General features: G+C 38.0%; 1 protein-coding gene across 1 annotated transcript in view; it reads left to right on the forward strand.

Annotated features, from left to right (window-relative positions):
• Nucleotides 1-13,026: 13,026 nt before the first annotated feature.
• LOC147034949 (uncharacterized) overlaps nt 13,027-13,897 on the forward strand; it is a 53,142-nt gene continuing 52,271 nt past the window's right edge. The window contains exons 1-3 of the mRNA XM_085860026.1: nt 13,027-13,036; nt 13,140-13,293; nt 13,595-13,880. Coding sequence (XP_085716152.1) covers nt 13,027-13,036; nt 13,140-13,293; nt 13,595-13,880 — 450 coding nt within the window. The remainder of the gene's footprint in view (nt 13,037-13,139; nt 13,294-13,594; nt 13,881-13,897) is intronic.

A 13,897-nucleotide genomic window follows, 5' to 3' on the forward strand; every position in this document is an offset into this window, starting at 1 on the left:
AGACCTAATTGGTTCAACAGCTTCTGCTGTGGGAAATGTAGTGCGTGAGATAAAGAATATAAAATATGCCCAAAAGGAATCCCATAAATTGCAAGCAATAAAATAAATTAAGAAAGGCAAAACTCAGTTGTCTGCCCAACAACGACAGAAAATATTTAAAATACTTGGGTCAGGGTTTCAAAAGTTTAAACATCTTTTTTTATTAAATAAATACAAGTATGGGAGCAAGTGATATTATCTATGATTTGCATAATACCATTGTCATCTCAAACTATACTAAAAAAGAAGACTACTTCAAGGTAAATGCTATCACTGGAAATGACTGGAATACAAATCGAACAAAAAGTTTTGAAATAAATAATCAACAAACTTATTTGAATGGAGCCGAAAGTTTCTTGTGTAAATTTACATTCACTTAGGCTGCGAATAGCAGAAATGCTCCACTCATAAATTATTTCTTCTGGAAAATTTTTGATCGCGTCCATTTGTATATTCGAACACAAGAAGTTGAAGCAGTTGATTATGTCTCTGCTACATCTGAAATGATAAAATTTACACTATATTCTTTTTGTGATTGAATGTGTCAGTGCGCTATTGAAGGATTTATTCCTGATATGACAATGGGAACAAACACAGACACCAGTTAGACTCAAAGAGAAGGAATGTCTAATGATGATACAAAGCAGGTAATAGTTTTACTGTGGCAGTTCCTCTTAAAGGTATATTTGGATTTTGTGATTATGATGAAGTTCTGCATGGACTTAAAATTCGATTTCAACTGCAAAGGAATGATAATGAAAATAGATTGCTTTTGGGTGCTACTAATGCTTTTGGTGTACAGAATAAATTTGTTTTTGATGAAATTAGTTGGTATATTAGTGAAATTACTCCTAATCTTAAAATGGAAGAGATTTTGACTAGAAGACAAATCAAAGAAACCACTCAATGTATCATATCATAAAAGAAGATGTCAACACGTTAAACTGAACCAAACCACTTACAGGTGGAAGTTGGGTGTTCTGAAAGGAAAACCACGATACCTTTTTCTCATTTTTAAGAAACCAGATGGAGATATTGCTTCTTATAAGAATAATGCGTTGAGTGATAATGCTAAAATTTAACAACTTTGCTTTTCTTTGGATGGAACATTTTATCCATGAGATAGATTGGAAATTGATGGGAGAAAAAAGTGACAACGCCGAAGCATACAAATCTTACCATAGGTGTGTGAAAGCAATGGTAATAAAGAACCCATTTTGGATATGGTTGCATTTAAAAGCCTATATACAATCTATGTGATTGACCTGAATGCTCAAAAGGAAACTATAAAGTCTAATGGAGTGGATACTTCCCTTTCCATTGAAAGAGGAGAGAGTGAAGAAGTTGATTCATATTGTTTGCTTTTGGAAGAAGCAGAATTACAGATTAATACAGATAATAGTGTTATGATAAGTCTCACATGATTTTTTTATAAATAAATGAGTTGTAAACTGCCATCTGGGGTATATGTTAATCCAGTCAATCTTGTATTCAATATCAAAAGCCTTGTATGCTTAACTTTCATACAATTCAGAGAAAAGGAGCAGAAAGAATTGATGTTTTGCTCACAAGAGAACAGGTGAAAATCTTGAATGAATCTGGCTCACTTAAAATTAAAATGTCAAAACCAATGTTGAAGAAATATTCAACGAGAGTCGACTGGAGGATTTCTCCCATTTCTAATTACTTTATTTGCTGGTTTAAATGCGGCTGGAGCATTCATGGGTGGTATTTCAGCAGCGGTTGAAACCACCAACGAAAGGAAGGCTCAAATATAGGATTAAAAAGAGTTGGAAAGACATAAGAAACAGTTGGAAAAACAAATTAGTGCAAGTGGTGTAATTGCAGATTTTGCTGAAAGACTTGAAAGCCTTACGGATAAAGTGAGATTATTAGTTGGAGAAATGCTTTCTTCTTTCGCACAAGCAGGTGTTAAAATTACTCAAAGGGGGTAATGGTTTATATCTTTCTCATATATAAATCAGCATTGATGAGTGGTTTGAAGAATTTGGAAAGAATCAACATCAAATATAGAACTTGCCAAATGTTTGAAAAATTAAAAATTGATAACGTGGTTATTTGTATGAGAGATGAATAAACAAACTTGTCTAAACATATGAAGAATATTATTATTAATTTAGAAGATCATAATGGAAACGGTTCTCATTGGGTTTGTATTTTTAATATTCAGGTAAAATATTATTTTGATAGTTATGGTCTTCCACCACCTGATGAAGTCATGAAATTCTTACAGAATGATGTTTATCAAACATTTCAAGTCCAAGAATTAAACTCCAAGTGTTGTAGTCAATTATGTCTCTCTGTGTTATTTAAACTCAACAAAAATAAAAAAAAATATTATCATGTTATTTTTAATCTAATATGAATGACTTGTGTTGGAAAAGATGGTTCTACCTTTGGTGTATCCTAATAACTGCATATTTATTTCTCAAATTATTACAAAAAGGCACAGGCTGAATGACAGAAATATTGGTATAGCAAAAAATATTAAAATGGAAAATGCTTATAAATTAATATACTATCCAAGCCTGACTGATGCGAATGACTTGGTGAGATGAAGTGATTACTCACAATATATATCCTCAAATAAAATGGCTGTGTATTCCAAAGATACAGAAGTGTTGATTTTATCCCCAGGTCATGCAGAATTCACTGTTCCAATTAAAATAAAATTTTATAAAGAAGGGCATATCGTTTGAATGAGAACACAACATTGGGCATATGATATGAATGATTTAGGGTATATTTGGTCATTTAAAATAAACCTAGAAGACCTGAGAGAATTAAATCAGTCTCGTAAGGAGGAATATTATCCACTTGGTGTCAATAATGAGATTTTTGGGAGCACGATTAGCAAACAACAAATATAATAATCTAATAACATGAAAATCAATAACAGCTTTGCCCTAGTTTATATCATGAAAACACAGGGAACACGTTTATATCTAGTAACTAAGGCAATACAAACTGATTTAACTGTGGGAAGATGGGGAGGAATTACCTGCCATCACATTAATCTGTCATATATTTCTGATACATAAATGACAGCAAGAAGGATTCAAGAAAATTATCATTTCTGTGTCCAAGCATACCTACAAGAAAGGGTATTCGGTATTTTAAGAAATATGTTCTACAACATAAGAATGGCGTATTTTCAATGAAAGATTGGCTTTACACTGATGTTACTCAACCAACCACATTGGATTTAACTAAAATGTTAAAAAGATTAAAAAAGATAATTGGAGGACTTGCTTAATTCAAATACCATATGAAGTATTAATGTATGTAAATTTTTTTAAAGAAAATAACTGCGGTCTTTTTGGACCCGAGAAAGGATTTCATTGTAACACTGTGCAGCAAGGTGGAATCTTAAAACATCACATATATTGATGATCGAGTCATCGGAAAACAAATTAATGAAAAATCACTCATAGAGTGACAACTTGGCAAAACAGCACAAAGTACAATGGCACTCACGAGAGCATATATGGCTGCCAGGTGGAACAGTTCACATTTTGTATCCCACTGATGGGCTGGATCCAAACCAAAATCCAATCCACTTGTTCTTGTTACCTACACAACTCATCCATCTTGTATTGTCATAACTTATCCACAATGATTTTTTTCAGATACAGTGATATATTTAGTTTTTGGCCCTATCTATCAATTATAGAAATTACTCCTGTGTTGACCTTTTGACCTTAAAATTTATAGGTGGTTGAATTCAGTGACCTGAAATGCAAATGCTCTTCAAATTTCAAGTTAATTGGATTAAAATTGAGGAATTTTTTAATTTTGAAATTTGCCCATTGTTGACCTTTTGGTCTATGTTTACGTTTTCGCCTATGGTGACCACAAAAGTAATAGTTGCATGAATTCAGTCACTTGATATGTAAATCCATTTCAAATTTCATCTCCGTCGGATGAAAATTGAAGATTCAGAAAATTTGGCCCAAATTGGCCTTTTGGCCTATTTTGACATTTTGGCCTATATTTATCTCAACTTAATAGGTGTTTGAATTCAGTGACATGACATGAAAATTCTCTTCAAATTTCAAGTCAATTGGATGAAAATTGAAGATTTTAGAAAATTTGGCCCAAATTGGCCAATGCAGATCTTTTGGCCTATGTTTACCTCAAAATTAATCAGTGCTTGAACTAAATGACCTGATATGCAAATCCTCTTCAAATTTCAAGTCAATCTGATGGAAATTGTGGATTTTAGAAAATTTGGCCCAAATTGGCCTATGTAGACCTTTTGGACTATATTTAGCTCAAAATTAGTAGGTGGTTGAATTCAGGGACCCGATTTGCAAAAGCACTTCAAATTTCAAGTTCATTGGATTGAAATTGAGGATTTCAGAAAATTGGCCAATATTGACCTTTTGGTCTATGTTGACCTTTTGGCCTATGCTCTCCTCAAAAATAATAGGTGGTTGACTTCTGTGATCTAATATGCAAATTTTCTTCAATTTTCATGTCAATCGGATGAAAAGTGACAAATTTAGAAACAATTTAAAAATCCGGCCTATTTTGGATTGACCTTATGGCCTATGTTGACCTTATTCCCGATAATAATCTCAAAAGTAATTGGTGGTTGAATTCAGTGACCTGAAATGCAAATGCTCTTCAAATTTCAAGTTAATTGGATTAAAATTGAGGATTTTAGAAAATTTGGCTCAAATTGGCCTCTTGGCCTATGTAGACCTTTTCGCTCAACTGAATTTCACGAAACTTCAATACTGAACCATTGCAGGGTCAGTGACATTAATCTCTGAAAATTTAAGAACGATCGGTTGAGCAGTTTGGGCTGGAGTCGAGCGGACAGACAAACACAAACAAACACACAAACAATCGGAGGCGATCAACATACTTGTCAAAAAAAAAAAATTGCCAAGTAAGTAAACATGAAATACATTGTTAAACTAATACAGAAATATCCTCAAAATGTACGCCTGGGGTTCAAAAAGACTCCTGTTGGTAGGCCTGCAGTTACTATTCGAGAATACTTATGGATTGAGAATATCGCAGATAAAATATACTGGTTGGGTTAAAATTCGTTTTGATCAAGTTGTGTGTCCTTATAATTCTTCACCCGCAGGTTTAAGTGGGAAAATATGACTATTATGAGCACTATTAGCCTATTTTCCCACCCCTGGGCCCTGCATCCAGCAATTTCAACATGCTTTCCTGTTTGAGAAAACAATTCGTGCCCCACAGCAGTGGAACTGAAGAAATGGATGATGTGATTTTTCTGTTCCATCTTCATACTGTAGTGTTGTTTTTCCAGCCTGTTACAAGCCAAGTCAGTAACCTAAAGAATGGGTCAGTGACAGACACCAACATGTATTTGATATATTTCAATACACATATTTTGTCGACTTTTTTTGCTTGGTTAATTTCAAAAGCAAGAGTTCATTTAATCGAAATTCTGAAAGACCATTTCTGTTTTGTGAATGAGTAATCCCAAGAATATAATAAATTCCTTATAAAGTAACATTTAAAAGTCAATCACAATTTCATAATAAAGCAACATTTAAATTATAATTTCACAACAATCACCACAATTTTTGACTAATAAAGAAACCATCGGCAAAGGCAACTACATAATCACTGACTGATATTTGAACTAAGCTGAAAAAATATAATACCATTTAAAATTGCCAGATTCTCATTTTTATGGAGAAGTGAGTGAAAAGAGAAGGTTGCAGATTTCTTATTCTCAACCTGGAATGGAATTGAAATATTACTGTAGTTGCATTGTTGCAGAGTTATGTCTACAGAGTTACAGAGTTAGTTCACCAATGAATCTATTTCTTCTGCTATGTGCTTCCATTCTGGATATTTGTGAAGGAGCCTGTAGCCCGCTTATCAGTCAAAAAAACAAGAACTTGCCCTCAATAGGGGATGTCATCATTGGGGGAATATTTCCCATCCATAACTCAGCCGTTAAAAGTTCTTCATTCAGTCAATATCATACTGAACTTGCCTGCACGACGTAAGAATTATATTTTTCACACACAGTATATGTATTTGTATGTATATATATATATATATATATATATATATATATATATATATATATATATATATATATATATATATATATACCAACATGGTATGCTTAAATATTGTAAGCAATAATTCACCATGCTTCCCCACTGTCTCCTGTCGCTCACCTGAATTTTTTTTAAATAGTTTATTCATTTATTTATTTTCACTTATTTATATTTTCATTTTGGGACACTTTCTGATGGTTCTGTGATTTTTCCTGGTGTATTGGCTTTGATGTCCATAGGCAAGCAAAATTACCTTGCCTCCCTCATTATATAGCGTTGCTCACATGCACTTATTCATTTATGGATGCTGTCTGACAGTTCTGTGATTTTCCCCAGTGCAATGGCTTCGAAGTCCGTTGGTACACGCAATTTCAGCTTCAGACGTCATCAGGAAGGTATCGAACTTCAATATCAGTCAGTCACTCAGAGTGAGTAAGTCAGTGAGTGGATAGAATGAGATTTATATATTAGATACAGCCACCTCTGTCTGTCTTGTCTACACTCCCAAACCACTAGATGGAAAGAGTTGAAACTTCATAGTTGTACTCGGGGTGTACCTGGTAATAATTTAGGTGGTGAAAAAAATCATTCGCCCCACTTGTTTCGGCTTGAGTAGTGAACAAATTCACGATGTAAATGTGTATCTTTTCCTGCTATCCCTTGTGGGAGTGGGTGTTACAAGTAATAATTTAATAAAATTACAGTACGTCAATTCTCTGCAAGAATTCTCGGCTTGGGCAAAAGAACCGATTACCCAGTTGGAAGTACTTCCCTCCATCTGAACCGGGAATCAAACCTTCAATTCTCCACAGCCAATTACCCATTCCTAACAGTTCAAGTCTCCGGAGTCAATTCCTATTCTGTTTCATCTCACATCGTCCATCGAAAATCAGTTTGTTGGTTCAGCAAATTATATCAAAAGCTTCTCCTGTCATTCTTTGCAAAACAGACAAAGACAAGTCCATTTTTCTGCATCTAGTTTGTTCAAGTTTTAAACAAAATGAGCAGACATGTAATCACAAACTGTGTGCATGTGCGTCAGACTTCTCGTTCTGGGCTCCATATTCACATTAGCCTATTATATCTGTTTAGTGTTGCAAAATTCCAAAAATCATCATATTTCTTAACAGTGAAGATATCGCAGCATATTAATTAAGAGCAAAAAAAATTAGGTTGGAGCGGTCTGTTGCCCTTTACACTGCCGAGTGAAGAGTTGCTTTGATACCATAACTTTGCAAAATGATTGGGAGAAAGCTGATTATTCTGTAGTTGCAGGGATCTGTTTTTGCACCTTTTTGCAGAATGGTAATGTTTGCTGATTTCCAAGCAGAAGTCAGATGACCTTGAGCAAATGAGAGAGTGAAGAGAACAGAGAGAGGGTGAGCAAGAACAGCAGAGCAGATTTTTAAGACACGTGGGCTGATGCCACCTGGACCAGTTGCAGAATCAGGATCGAGGTTTGACAGCAAGCTCTCCACCTTGTCAGGAGAAAAGGACACAGAGTCCAGGAACAGCTGGGTGGAACTGGGTAAGGTGGGTGCAGAAAGCAATGGGTTTGGGACACAATATTTCAAAGCAAACACAGAGTTTAGGTGTTCAGCCTTTCACGTGCCGTTTGAGCTGTGCAGCCATTTGAGGTAAGGGAGGGGATGGAGGAGGAACATACACCAGAAACAGACTTAAATAGAAGCTACCAGGATTTGGAGGGGGGACAGGTTTGAGAGTTCAGACTTGAGATTAGAAAGATGTAGTTTTCTGGCTCTCCTCGTGGTAGACCTACACTTGTTCCGAGCTTTGTGAAAGAAACTGAGATTGCCTTCTGTTGGATTTGCCTTCTATGAGGCAAAGGAAAGTTGTTTCAAGACAACTGCCTCGCCACAAGCTTCAATGTACATTGGGTGGGAGGAAAGGTAGGACAACTGAAGACGAGATAGGATAAATAGAACATCAAAGCAAATTATGGAACATTCCTTGATGCTGGAGCAGGCTTTACAACATGGGTACTCCAAAGATGTTGATGCTTTCAATTTGTGCAGTGAAATGTGAGCCATTGCAAGACGACTTCCTATGGGCGCATGGCAACAAGATGTATTGAACTTTGTTTGCAAAAATATGCTCACCGCTAATATCCCCAACACATTAATTGCTCTCCATATCCACTTGACACTCCCTGTTTTTGTGGCCAGTGGTGAGCGAAGCTTTTCCAAGCTAGAGTTTATAAAACATAATTCGCTCCTCAATAATGCAAGCAAGACTTGTTTGGCGATCCACCGTGTCAATATAACATGACATTGCACAAAACATTGACTTGAAAGAACTTGTTTGTATATTTGGCAAACTGAAAGCAAGGAAAGTGAAATTCTAACTTGTAACGATCAACTTTGTTGCAGGGACACAGTATGACATCAAGTGAGCCATATTATTGCACATGTGTATTTCTTCTTGTACATCTCCTGTGAAAAGTGGCAAACACCGAGAATGTACAATCAGTATCATATTTTCCTTTTTATGTAAGAATATATCTGTACAGTAATTTATCAATGCAGAATTTAATTCATATTAATTTATGAAAAAAAAAATGTTTTTTTTGGAGGGGGGATGGGGGAGGGTCGCAAAGCTGAAGGTTCACGTGGACAGCACAGCTTACCCAATACCCTTTCACTGGCCCTGCTGGTGAGCCAAATTTCATGCACAGCACAGCTATCTATCATCATTAAATTACAGATGTGTTTGTGGGTTCTAATGAGTCTAAGGATTTTAAGGAGTCTACAGGCTCTAAGGAGTCAGAGGAGTCCAAGGGCCTTTAATGGTTCTGTAGCACACTGGTGAGCTTCATATCATGCACAGCAGTTATCTATACTATGAAATGTTACTGTGTGTCAGTCAGTCAGTCAGTGAGTCAGTCAGTGTGTCTCCTCCATAACTCCAAAACCATGACACCTCGAAGCCTGACACTTTGCATGCATATTAAGAAAACTCCATTGGAGGTATGAGTGAAAATTGGGCGTTTGGTTTTATTAAAACACTCATTTTGAAGATAATTAACGGCCTTATTTAATAATATCCTTTATCAGGCGCTTCCTCAGCCACCTCGCTTTCCCTCGCTGGAGGTTTTAATTGGCCATTTTGTTTGGCCTGCTCAACAATACCTTGAGTTGGAACAGACCACAACGGTTTTTTAACGACAACGTATTTCTTCACTTTCCTCACTCATATAATCGAATGCCTGATTACCATCCCTACAAATCGCTGAATATATTGCAATGCTTATAAATGCCCATAGATGCCACCATTCGTGACTTTATTTCATTTCCACACATGCCATAACCTCACGAATCTCTTAAACTAAGCCACATTATTAAACTTAAGCTCCAGAATTAAATTTACCAGCAGTTCCGACTGCTACAAAAGTGTTCATTTCTCCATTTCAGACGTATTTGACATTTCTGCATCTGCAGGAGGTGTTTAGTTACATGAAGGATCAGCGATCTTTAATCGCTTGCCGAGCCAGCCATTCCTCATCAACTGTTTCATTGGAGTGCTTCCTTGATTTCTTCAGTCACTTGGCGAATGTACTAGAATATTCGCACTGTCACTGAATACTGTATATCGATCGACTTGAACAAAGTTCAGAGGTCACTCACCCGCATTTGGCCCTGCATTGTTCTGCGATGTATCAGGCATTGGCTGGCTCACTGACAATGTGCAATATCATTTTACACCATGTTGCCTTTTTTTCTGATCTTCTTTCATTTTACAACCTGTTACTTCAGCATAGGTAAATACACCTAAAAATTAAACATGTCATTTATAAAAAAAAATTATCCAACCATTTCATTGGATTGCTTGGTTAAACACTTGGTGAGTGCTCTTCAAGCTTCAATGGCAATACCGTGGTTCAATAATGGAATTAGGAAGGCAAAATAAATTAGATGACACTGAGTAAAAAATGTTGAAGTTGTGTGATAAAGCAATGAATCACCACATCACAGCAGGATAGCCAAGATGTAGACATGCTCGCTCTAAGCTGCCTAACCTGGGTTTGAATCCTGACCCAGGTATATACTGTCATCCCAGAAGAATGTCATCCCATTCATCAATGTGTGTGTCAACTATCGGATGGACGTTAAGCTGGGTGACGCATCTGCAGGAATCCCCTCCCCTCTCCTCTCCTCTCCCTCTCCTCTCCTCTCCCCCTCCTTCTCCCTCCCCTGTCTTTCCCACTCCACTGCCTATCCTCCTCCCTGTCTATCCCCCTTCCCTCTCTCTCCCCTTTCCTTCACACACCCCTCTCCCATCCCCCTCAAACCTTGCAGCCTGAAACTTTGTTTGCATACTGAGGGTATGCCAAGGGAGTGCACAAATGAAAATTAGGTATTTGGGTTAATTAAAACACCCCTTTTGAAGATAATTAACGACCTCATTTAATTATATCCTTTATCATGCACAACCTCAGTTACCTCGCTAGGGTCTTAATTTGGCATTTTGTTTTTGGTTGTTCGGTCAAATTGTCTATTTCTCTGTTGAAATTTGTTGGAAGGGACGTCATCTTGAATATATTGCAAGCTGTGACGTCTCTCCATGTGTTTGTGAGAGCAAGGCCTTACTTGCCACACTTAGCAAGGCATCAAAAAGTAATGAGGTGTGCTTTCTGTTCTTCTTCCGTAGGGTTTGCCACTTGCAGACCACCAAGTTTGGTGTAGACGATAGGGAGACCAGAGATTATATCATCGATAAACCTTGAAACGTCTGCGCAGCATTACACAAGCTGAATGGTATGCAAACAAATTCGTAAAGTCCAAAAGGTGTTGTGATAGCTGTTTTGTGTATGTCAGTCAGGTCTACTGCTATCTGCTCTGATGAGGTCTTTCTTAGACAAAACAAGTGCACCATTGAGGGAGGATGAAAAATTCTGCAAATGGGGAATTGGATAGCCATCAGGAATGGTGCATTGCTTAAGTGTACGGTAGTCACCACAGAGCCACCAGTCACCCTGTGACTTATTCGGTACCATATGCAAGGGTAAAGACCAGTCGCTGTCAGATTGTCTTATGATGCTGAGTTCAAGCATGTGCTCAAACTCAGACATGGCAATATTCAGATGATCTGGGGCAAGACGCCATGGTCGTGCTGCAAATGGAAGTCCACGAGTTACTATTTGGTGAGTAGTCGAATACTTTATCTCTCAATCACTGTATTCGGGATGAGCAATCTCTGTGTATTCATGAAGGAGGTTGTCATAATGTGAAGAAGATACAGTAGCTTTCATGAAGCTGGGGATGATGGAGGGTATTTTGATGATCTCCCGCAAAGTAAGGCTGGTCTTGGTGTCAATGAGCTTGTGATGTTTTACTTCCACTTGCAGGCCAAACTGGCAAAGAAAATCAGCCCCAATGAGAGGTGTACGCAACTCAGAAACTGTGAATACCCATCAAAATACTTGTTGCAGTCTTAGATCCAGCGTTAAAGATATCTTCCCGAATATGGTGATGGGCGAGTGATTCACTAACTGCAGTTGGAATGATGTAGGTTGGCCCTTGCTTTTGTCAAAAAAATGGTAAAGCACTTACTTTAGCACTAGTATCCATTAAATACCTGGTACACGTTGCCTTGTCTGTTATGTAGAAGAGGTGACTAAGTGTGTCACTGCCAGGCTGGCTTGGTTGTCACTAGTCGCTGGCATTGGAGTTTCCCTGCTCTGAAGGGTGGGACTGGTATGAGCATCCTGGGCTGATGCATTTATGAGCCTTTTGTTCAAGCTGACAATGACACCAGCTCATCTGTTTGGCATGTTGGTGGGTGCTTGAGCTGGGATTGTGTCTTCTTGATCAATTTGTAGATGGACAATGCCCATGGCTTGTACTCCTCTCTCTTTCCACCTGTAGTTGCATCATAAGAGCTTGAACCTGTATGGTCAAGTTCTCAACCTGGGTGGACAAGGTGCAGACTTGGTCTGGTTGAGGTGCAAGTTGCTGTTGAGGTTTTGTAACAGCTCCTATGTGCATACTAGAGGACAAAGGAGAAGAGACCTCCATGATCTTGTTGGTGAGGTCCGCCAGTTGTTTAACGTCAACAACCTCTTTTGTTGAGGCCAAGATCAGCTGGACGTTGATGGGAAGTCTCTGGAGAAACAGCTGTTTCAAGATGTTATTCTCCAATGTATAGTCCCGAAGCAGCTCTCATCCTTCGCAAAAGCTGAGAGGGTTTTCTGTCACCAAACTTTTTAGAAATTAGTAGTTGGTGTAGTCGCTCTTACTCTGAAGCTGAAGTGTGCCAAATGATCTCATCCTTGAGTTTGGTATAACGCTCTGAGCCTGGAGGAGAAATTCGGAGATCCCTCATTTATTGCGCTATTTCTGACTCGAGAGATCCAACAACAAAGGTGACATGTATCCTTTGTAGTGACATACCTGGCCAGAAACTGCACCTCAACTTGCACAAACCACAATGTGGGATGAGTAGGCCAGAAGGGATGGAGTTTTAAACTAACAGCAGCAACCAGTGATGGGGGTACCTCAGCAGATGCACCTTAGTGGATGTCATCATCAGATATAGCTTTGACAGACATGCTAACAAGTAATCATGGAAGGGTCGCCAATATTGAAAATTGAGCAATCGACTTCCACTCACCACTGAAGGTTGACGATTTCATCCCATATGAGTAGTGTCCCATAAGCTGTTGAGCTTAAGTGTGGGTGAATATAGTCATACATTCAATAAGAAGCAACAAATGGTGTATCGCCATTGGGCCAATTCGGCATCATTCCCATGAAATAATGATTCCCTCGGTGACTCCGGTGTCATAAATGGCCAGTGTCCATGGAAATAAGCTGTTCACCTAAAGGAATTTGATGCAAGTCCTCCCCTGGTTGAAAGGAGTGGCAACCCACTGAAGATAGGGCATGACATGGCATGTGGTACAAAGCTCTGTGTGTCAAGAGAGTAAATGCATCGCTGAAGATAAGGCTGCAAATGCGGTTTAACTCCAATGAACTCCTCTGAAATTTTGTTTAATTCCAGTGACACTCAAGCCTGTGAGTCATTCACACAATACTGTAAATAGTGAGCTGCCAGGCAGGGAAGCATTGTCACACATCCGTTCAAGCTTTCCTCAACACCGGTCCCCCGATGGGGAGATTCAAGAGCTCGATAGTAGTGTGGGGCAAAATGGTTGGTTAGAAACCAGATTTAAAAATAAAACCAAGCCGACACTCCTTCCATTTGTTGGACAAGTAAATGGAACATAGCTCATGATGTAAAAGTATGAACAAGTTGGTACCATGGAAAAGTACACTACAGAAGAAAAGAAAAAAAAATGGAAGGGCCAAAGGCCAATGTTCCACAACCTATTCAAGGATACTGGTAAAAACTCCTGTTTACCTCCGGGTTATCAACTGGTTATCTATTTGCCAGTGAAAGTGCAGTATTTACTTTTGATGTGGTGTTCTAAAAAGTAATATTTTTTCATTCTGAAGGTTACGCCCAGAAGGGCTACAATGGGCAATGACAATGGTGTTTGCGATTCAAGAAATAAATAAAAATGATTTACTTCTCCCAAACATTACCTTGGGATATGATATGCACGATTCTTGTTTTGCGATTCCTAAAGTTACAGCACATGGTTTGCTGTTCTTGGAAAACGAATTCAACTCAAATAAGGACACCAATAAACTCTGTCTACCAAAAGCTATTGTTGGACCTTTTGTGGCCAAGCTCACAATTCTACTGAGTACAACACTAGGCCTATTTCATTTCCCTCAGGTAAATAATGTCTATCA

This window comes from Eptatretus burgeri, chromosome 1 (genome assembly GCF_056783735.1).
Source record: "Eptatretus burgeri isolate ZD-2024b chromosome 1, Ebu_testis_v1, whole genome shotgun sequence".
NCBI lineage: Eukaryota > Metazoa > Chordata > Myxini > Myxiniformes > Myxinidae > Eptatretus > Eptatretus burgeri.